At 30.6% G+C, this 9,603-nt stretch overlaps 1 protein-coding gene across 5 annotated transcripts in view; it reads right to left on the reverse strand.

Annotated features, from left to right (window-relative positions):
• The window catches only part of LOC106462112, a 35,580-nt gene extending 28,390 nt beyond the window's left edge, over positions 1–7,190 (reverse strand). For all 5 annotated transcript variants that reach the window (XR_002611164.1, XM_022389254.1, XM_022389256.1 and 2 more), the window contains exons 1-5: positions 7,048–7,190; positions 6,176–6,378; positions 3,846–4,040; positions 2,547–2,636; positions 864–1,007 (exon numbers count right to left, since the gene is read on the reverse strand). Coding sequence is in view for 4 of the 5 variants with exons in the window: in XM_022389254.1 (XP_022244962.1) it covers positions 864–1,007; positions 2,547–2,636; positions 3,846–4,040; positions 6,176–6,209 (463 nt within the window). In the remaining variant the exon portion in view is untranslated. The remainder of the gene's footprint in view (positions 1–863; positions 1,008–2,546; positions 2,637–3,845; positions 4,041–6,175; positions 6,379–7,047) is intronic.
• Positions 7,191–9,603: the final 2,413 nt, after the last annotated feature.

Raw genomic sequence — 9,603 nt, forward strand, 5'->3', positions numbered from 1 at the left:
ACTAAACCAGCATGTGTAGACTTTTGACAAAAAAAAAGGGTATTATTTAGAATTTTAGATACAACTGTGATATTCTATAGTGTAAAGAATTTTTGTACATTTGAATATATAACACAAGTAGATTGTGTGCTGTCCATTTATTGTTTGAATTTATCACCAACAAGTTACAGACACCAACTGTAAAAGAATGGCAGCCCACGTACAAAACCCTGACATTCAACAGTTGCTCTGGAATAAGTTTTAAAAGTGAAATATTAATCAATTAAAGATATCTTTGACAGAGTCAGAAACTGTTTAATTAAATTAAACACATTCATTTTGACGATATTTTTGGAAAGCAAGAAATCTAAATACAAATTAGTGGTTGATTTTTTTTCAAAGAATGTTATTAAAAATAAATTAAACTACCAATATATAAGATTTCAAAATGTATTAACTCTGGTAACTGTACGAATAACAACAAAGTCAGGCACCTCAAGTTAAACCCTCATTTCACAAGAAGATCCAGTAAGAAATGGATTTAGTATAACAAATATCAATTTAGTATTCACTTGTTAAAAACTATGTAGAAAAGAGTAACAATTCAGGAGAATTCCCAAGAAAGTATATGTTTAAAAATACGATTAGAAAGTTTGTGAAGTAAGGTCACTGTTTCTTTCAGCTTGAGAAGAAAAATCTAATATTAAATATGTTAGTCAACACTGAGCAACAAATAAAAACAGTAATCTTTTCGATGTCTTACTCATAGAATGTTCAACAGTGTAGTAATCTGATTTTTTAGAAAATTATCATGGAAAACAGGAGGATATTGAAGTAAGTAAACAAAAGTGACACAACACCAAAAATTAAAACTTACATATTACCTCTGAGCTGACTTGATTTTGAAATACCATGCGTCTTGGCTCTGTGAAGGAAAAGACCCCATGCTCCATCAAAGTTCTGGCCACATATGTTACACATTTCTTTAGCTGATTTTTCTGGGATTTTAGATGGCCTTGTGCCAATTCCTGTGTTTAGATAAATAAAATAATATACTTTTCTTTTTGAATTTATAAACTCTTAAGTACTGAACTTAAATAGAGCAAAAGTTTTCTAAAAAAAGAGGCAAAGATACTGTTACAAGTTTTTAATCAATTAGTACCTTTATGTGCACATCAGTATTCATCAATAAAATGGTTACTAAAACTACTACAGACAGGTATATTTATTATAAAGGTACCATAAAACTTACTTCAAACAAATATACTTTGTTTTTTTGCACTGATGGCTGCTGCTACATCTAAGAGTTAACTAGAAGTAACGAAAACAATTTACAAAGTAACAAAGGACTTGAGAAGGTGACTTAATTATATGATGCATTAAGTGATGTCGCATAAATCTGGGTGACCATATATTCTCACATGAGGAATGTTATCCCCAGGGAAAACGTCCTCTGTTAAAAAAAACATTGCTCCTGAAACATCCTTACATTAAATTTTTTATATCTTCATGAAGTTTGGAACAGAAATACTTTTGAAATGAATATTCAGTCAGTTTTTATCACCACTATTATTAGCTTAGTTATAACATTGTCATGTGAAGACTGAGAAAGAAGAATAAAATCTCAAAACAGATACATTCATATGAGAAACACAACTGGTACAAATATAGGAAGCAAACTTCTTCAGTACTGTGTGCATCTGAATTTATAGTGAGCACAGATCCAAAGTTATAAACAAGCATTATCAGGTTTGGCTTAACATAACACCCATTTCATTGTCATAAATGTCTTTTTTAACATATCTTTAACCTTCCTCTAGCTGCTAGGATTTAGTAACTATTGATATAGTGTCAAGATTTTGAAAAGTCAAATATAAAAGTTTGGTTTGTTTCAAATTTTGTGCAAAGGTACACGAGAGCTATCTGCACTAGACATACCCAATTTAGAAGTGAAAGACTAGAGGAAAGACAGCTGGTCATCACCACCCACCACCAACTCTTGGGATACTCTTTTACCAACAAATAGTGGGATTGACCATTACTTGTTAAAAATTTCTGCCTGCTCAGTTAAAACTTGTTACTATATGAAACAGCTTCAAACCTGTGGTTTTTGTATATATTCGTTGCTTATTTCTAATACAAACAGTTTGAAAACAAATTTTTGAAGTTGTTGGTGTCAAAAACTGTAAAGTCAAACAAGCTAGAATTTTTTTTTTTGTTTTAAAATTTTAAAAACTCTAAAGCTAATAAATCTATAAATATATCATCCAAAAGTTCAATACGTAGTTAAAAACTAAAAATAATATTTACTGGGCTTAAATTGCTCAAATTATTAAACTTTTTGTACTCTTGTTAGCATCCCTTAGTGGAAGTAATGTAAAAACAGCTTTAATTGTCTCTGAATATTTGAAATACCATACCTGGTACAAAACTGAAAAACTACAGCATTATGATTTTATGTTGTCAGTAGAAATTTTAACAATAGACAAGTGACTAAAACTCGAGTCAAAAACATTATCTTTAAAAAAAATGTAAGCTAAAAGAATATTAAATACAGTGTACATTACCATGCTCTGTTATCTTGTGAACCACAAGGGCTCTAAGATTATCTGAAGTTTTGTTGCAAATATCACAAATTCTAGTTTGATTTCCACCTTCTAAATGAAAAGAAAGTAGTCAGAAAAAAATTTTAGGTTAACAAACTTTTCACGAAAAGTTAAACATCAGGGCATGATAACATGGAATTGACAAACGATTATTTTTCTGCAAATATAGTGAAAAGACATTTATCACAAACTTTTGGTTACAAACTCCATGAACAGAGTAAAAGATTGTATTATATTACAAGTTACAGCTTTTACGGCAAGTAACATTTGTATTTAGAACAGGTATGATGTTTTAATCACTGGTGTGATCATTCTCTTGAGTAAAAAAAAGAGTAAAAGATTGCAAAAGTTTCTTTTGTCTAACTCCATTACACTTAAGCATTTAAATCTGATTATAACTAGTTAGAAATAGTCTTTTTTTCGCATTGAAGAAACATAAAAGTTTTTAACTAGTTTTTACTTCTGTATTACTAAATAAAATATCCCCAAAAGTGAGATACAGGATTTTCCACTAGAATGTGAAGGATTTTAAAAAATTTTGCTTTCTTTATTATGCCTTAGGGTACCTTTGTTAAGTAGTCCATTGGAAAAGGGGTTGTAATCCCCACAACTCCCACCCCTGTAATTGTACATTTCTCTTTGTGTTAATGACAGTTAAAATGTTTATCTAATTTCTTACACTAACGATTATCCCAAACTATCATGCAGGTTTTCCTATGAACCCATGACTGAAAGCAAAGGTGAAAATGTTATGTCAACTACACTACATTTGCTATATCCAGTGCCAATGAGGCCTTTTGCCTAATAATAGGGATCATGAGACTGGCTGAAAGGAGGATGACATTGTTACAGTTTGAACCAAATTCATTGAGTCAATTGTAATTATTATCAGTTGTATTTGAGGCATTTACAACTCAGGTTTTTAGGTTAAGAATTAATAACCCAACATTATTTATTTTATTGCAAATTTAACACTGATTATTTATTTATTTGTTATCATTTTACATGTAATTAAGATATATTCACACACACCCCCCTCACTTTAATGAACATTAATTAATTTCAATTCAGGAGCAAGATGAAAAACCTGTCATGACTCAAAGTGTTCCAGATTTAGTGGGCCAAGATACAACTCTAATCTCCTCCCCCCCAGGAAAAGTAAAACTTGGCACTTATATTCAGTAAAGTAATACTTTTTTAAAAATTATCTAAAAGAAAAAAACATTAAAACACAAAATGTAAATATTTTCATCATCGTACCATTTATGTTATCGTTTTGGTTATTGACTGTTTTTTTCACAAGTTCTCTACTATTATTCTCATGTTCAGGAGACACTTTACTCCGGCAGTAGAAGATATGGATTTTAGCACCACGAACTGAGCTAAATTCACTCTTTCCACAAAATGGACACCGATCTGTGGTAGTTTTAGATCCTTTTGATTGTTGGTGTAGAACTGCAATGTAACAAAAAGCTAATTATTTATTTTGGACCAACTGGTTCAATTTTTAAAATACTATGTTACAGTGTGAAATCAGAAATTACAACTAGACACAAGTACCTCACATAGGAGGATACGGTTATTTCTTAAACGTTTATCTTGTAATAATAAGTACATAACAAGCAACTGTATGGCTATTTAGAACATACTGTTACGTCTCTGGTCGTTTGTTAATTTCCAGTAAAAAATTCTTTCCGAAGAACTTAAGCGATACAAGTCCTTTCTTAAATAGAACTAGTTTATTCCTTCTCAATACAACTTTGCAATACACTTAATTTCCACAGTCACTTTAACTTAAACACATGCTATAATTCACAACGATTCACGCACTTTACTTACGGTCACTACCGCTCACTTGACTCAATTATCCGTCTCTATATATCTCTATCTGCAATTATATATGCCGTCACTCTTCCTCTCCGCTTTATTTGCCGGGCTTATATACTAAAATAGAGGGCGCATAGAAAAGACTAGAGTTGCCACGAACAGTCATGATCCTTCTAGAATCTCATGACATGTTACTAGCATCATCTGACTTCTACTGTTGTAACAATACTTATCACACAACTATTTATAAATACACCACATACAACAGCACAGTAATTTAGAACATATCTATCTCTCAATGTTTAGTCCATTATAAGAGAATATACAGCTACTCCGATCATGGCTATTACATTATTATTAGTCCATCACAAGGGAGTGTATGGCTACTTGGATCATGTTTGATGCATTATGATTACCTTCAATTAGTGGGATATAATCTACAGAGTACTTTCTCAATCAATAATTTAATTCTAATTACATCATAAGACAATCTTCAATTTTATTTTGGAACACACAAGTATTTTTGTCTTAAGAATAATCAAAAAACAAAAAAGATATCTGGGTCCAATTTGTTTTTATATCAGAATACCAATATTTCAAAAACAATGCTTTTAAGAAAGAAGTGATTTGAAGAGGATGAAATCACTAACCAGAAAGGCACTAAGGCAGTGCAACCCCAAACCTGCAATGCTTTTTCACTATTGAAGTAAACAACCTGAAATATACAGCAATCAATTCTTCCCCCTCAAAAATGTAGACCTAGGCATCCTCTTTTTGAATTTTGATCGTTTTTCAAATTAGCTACCATTATAACAAAACAAGTTGACCTTCAGTATGACTTTGACCTTTCAGCTACATTCACCAAAAGTTAATCAGCTGGTCCTTGGAGAACACTCAACCTTTGTGTTCTAAATACAATCAATCTTAGATGAAAATGTTTTTTTACTATTCTTTTATGCTATGGTAGGTTTCAATAAAGCTTACATATAAATATGAAAACCAAAATTAGTTATTTTAACACTACTAGAAAGAAAAATTTAAACTTTTGGAGGACAAATTTATAAGTGAAATTACTTCTTTAACAATGATTACCTACACAGGTAAACTAAGCAGGTATATTAAAGCCTGATAACACTATAAGATAACTAAAATTAGAGTTAATTTTTGTTGTTGTCTTTTTGTTACTATTGCCGTACTCAATACACTACTCAGTATTAAACACTTATTAAATTAATAATTATTCATTCAATTCTAATGACTACGTAGTGTATATATAAAATATTAAGAAATAAGTTAATTTGGTTACTTTCATTTAAGAAATAAAAACTTTTTCAAAATCCTAATACATAAATGATTTATTTTGACAAGCTAATGAGCATAAATTTTTTGTTTGTTTTGCATTTATAAATTCTGCTTGTTGTTTCTAAAAATCCAACAATAAGAATCAATAAGCAGCAAAATTGGCGAGAACCCAAAAAAATTAAGGGTTTTAAGAATCATGGGGACAACACAAATATAGGTAGCACAATTTATGTACGTGGGTACTTTGTAAATTCTAATTATTCTTTATTGTCATCAACCTTATCACCAAACATCCCAGAGCTTTTCTAGATATGTCTACATACCCCTGAAAAAAGTTTGATCTGATTACTTAGTTCTTTAACAGCATTTTTACTGAATTCCAACCTAGGTTTTGGATGAGCTTTTTACCATAAAGAAACTAAATGAAGAAAAAATGATAAACCAGTACTTTTCCAACATACCATTTGACTTTTTGTTACCTATTCTGGTACTCATGGATTCTACACTGTCTTTTAACACATAGCTTTTTTTTTTATACTGGTCAATTGATTTTTCTTTTTGCAGGTGAACATATGGATGTTAACAGCACGTTCGGTTAGAAAGTCCCTCTTTCCACAAAAAGAACACTGATGTGAGGGTTTCTCTTGCGTTTCACTTTCTGTACCTTGAAGTCAACACAACATCCAATATTTAGACCATCTCAATTTTCAAATGATAAGATATACTGAAAAATAATTATCAAAAATAATAAATATTGTAACTAATTAATGTAGAACATACAATAGTCTTTACAGAGGCATCAAAACTGAGTGTGCTGTAGCACCCCTACTTTTACATATTTTACTTATATAGCAACTGTAAATCACATGATAGTATAAATTTTGTGGGAGGTTTGCCCCTAGACCCCCCTAGATTGAGCTACTTTTGGAAGCACGGTAGCTGCTTTTAGCAGCTCCTTATACTTTCAATGTCTTAATATAATTATGCATGTCTAACGAAGGACCCACACTTTGAAACTCCTTCCTACACCACTGATTTACCATTTTCAAAGTAGTCTATGTTTTCTAATATAAGCATATTGATGTGTTACAGCCACCATGAATTGTATTTCAATTAGTTGTTCTAAGTAAATGAGAAAGAACCTAAAGAAAAATTGATTTTTCCCCAAGTATGAAACCTTTGTTTTGAATTAAAATCATCTGTAATAAAAAAACTCACTTTTGTTTTCTTTAATATGGAATCTTGGTGAAATAAATGAAGTGAAAATTATAGTTTCTTTGTGACACGTAATGGCATATTGAGTGATTCCATTAAAAACATCTGTACACCATACCACTTGCGCTTATTTGTGGCAGCATTCTGGTTGATGTGGTCACCGAGTTTCCACTGTTTACTGTGGTATAGTTGTTGTTCCAGGTAGAAGATAAATTTTCCTTTCTACAGGAAGACATGTGGATGTTGGCTGCAAGTGCTGAACTAAAGCCCTTCTGTCCACAAAAAAAAACACTCGCAGGAGACGTCCATCAAGTCTGATTCTAAATTTGCAAATACAACTTTGTTACATTATAGCCTCAAGGCTCCTCAAAGATTTACTAAAAAATACATGATACGTGACAAAGTTTTGGCTATCAATAAAATACTACCTCATCATCTTTTATTTTAAAGTCAGAAAATATACAGTCAACTGCAAAGAATCAAATTTTAAAATCTACCAGAAAGTTAAAATTCAAGCCTGACCCTCACAATGGATACCACTTTCCCTCCACAATATGAAACTCAAACACACAAGAACTAAACAGCACATACTACAATAACACTGAACTAACACGACTAGTTTTACATACCTTTTGGACTAGAGAACTACCCTTACCAACTCAGCTTTTTAAAGCCCTGACTAATTTACTTGCACTTATGCAACACATTGTGATTACAGTGCCATTCATTTGGAGGACTAGCCACCAAATATTAAATGTAACAATATCACACATCATTACGGTTCTACTAAAATAGAACTTACACGTTAATGCAGTTGAAATACACATTATTATTCCTGCAAATATCAGTTCGGTATAACTACAGGGTATTAAATAACTATTTACACTTCATGAAACATTTAAGTTAAAGTAGTTACAACTCTTTTTTAACATAGTATATCTCATCCATATTTTCACCAAAGTTTACCTTCAGAGGAATTTTTACTTGCCAATTCATGGTTGGTATCTATCCAAATTATCTTTATTTTTCAAGGTAATTTGTTTGGTGAATATTACCTTTGAGAAAAACATATTAACCAAGTAAAATTAATATAAAACATCTAATTTTCACATAACTTATTTTCACATCATTTACACGCTGATATAATACATACATTAAATAACAACATATCAATGAAAATATTATTTCTACTCATACCAACATCTACAGGATTCAAACTTGTCTGTAAATCTAGATCCATCCTTTCTGGACTGTCCTTCTGGATTAAAAAAATAACACTAAATAAGTATATACACACAGAATGAGAAAGGTTTACAACACTTCTAGCAACCAAATAGTCTTAGAAAACTCAAGAGTTCTCTAATGAGTTCTATGGTAATAATAGTAATTAATAAGTAGGGTTAGTTACCCAATACAGATATAAAACAGCAAAATTCAAACTACTACTCAAGACTAATAACACTGCAGATAGGAGTATGAAAAATTATGTTTCCCCAAAATAGTGGTTGGATAGGTTGTTCTCTCTTCCTCATAATAAAAGTCAATGGATGGCATAAACCTATGTTCTTTCTTGGGTCTGACACTGTTTATAAGTGAATACAGCAAGTTTTTTTTTTCATAATTTTTTGAATTGTTAAAACTTAGCCTGGTTTACCAAGTTCAAAGATCAAAATTACATTGAAATTGAACAGGAATACAAACACTTGCATTAATTTCTTGGAAGAATAAATCAATATTAATGTGCAGACAAGTATGTAATTGTAATAAACATATAAGGTGCAATGCAGAAATGCTCATAAAATTAAGCAAATGGATTAAATGTTTGTTTTTTTCTCTGAGAAATACCTGGCACTCAAAAATTTCTTGGCAGGACCCTATATAGTAAACTTGTCTTTATACACAGTAATTACCTTTGAGCAGGGTCGTAGGTATAGATTTCTGTATTAAACACGGTCGTTATTTATTACAGATATATCTTCCAACAAGTACAAGGAACTTTAATCGGAGAAAAGTTGCAGGTTTAAATTTATTCAAACTAGTAAGAAGGAATTCAATAAAAAATTGCACTTGTAAATATACTGACAATATTATTTTACCTAACTATCAAGGTTTTCTTGACACATTCGAACAAAATTATCCACCAAAACTCACCCTGGAAAAAAAAAACTTTCACTAAAACAAAGCAAACTACCTGGATTTAAATATCAACATTATTAATAAAATGATAAATTTCAAAGTTTTCAATAAAATAGAAACACTGAACTTCGTAATTATCAACTATTCATTTCCAAAAAAGTTTTTTTTTCAATATTTACTACTCATTGCTTATTATATACAATGTAATTTGTTCTATGTTATAAGACATTATAGACAGAGTTTGTAAACTAACTTGCATGTTTCACTAAGAAGGTTTCACCTGTTACATATTAAACACAAAATCTGTTCAATCCTGTGGGAAATTCAACAATATTCTTGCTACTGATCATGGGTCTAGAAGTTTTAGAGAGTATCATGACCTTTTCAAATCTTTCACATCTAAACTTTAATTTCTTAGGAAATTATTTAAGGTAATAATAAACCATGTAAGAGTATCGACTCCCATTAGTTTTACCTCCCATTTCTTTAAAATTTTGTTATATATATATATATATATATTATTTATTACTTCTTGTTG

The sequence above is a fragment of the Limulus polyphemus genome, unplaced genomic scaffold (assembly GCF_000517525.1).
Source record: "Limulus polyphemus unplaced genomic scaffold, Limulus_polyphemus-2.1.2 Scaffold1097, whole genome shotgun sequence".
In the NCBI taxonomy this organism is placed as follows: domain Eukaryota; kingdom Metazoa; phylum Arthropoda; class Merostomata; order Xiphosura; family Limulidae; genus Limulus; species Limulus polyphemus.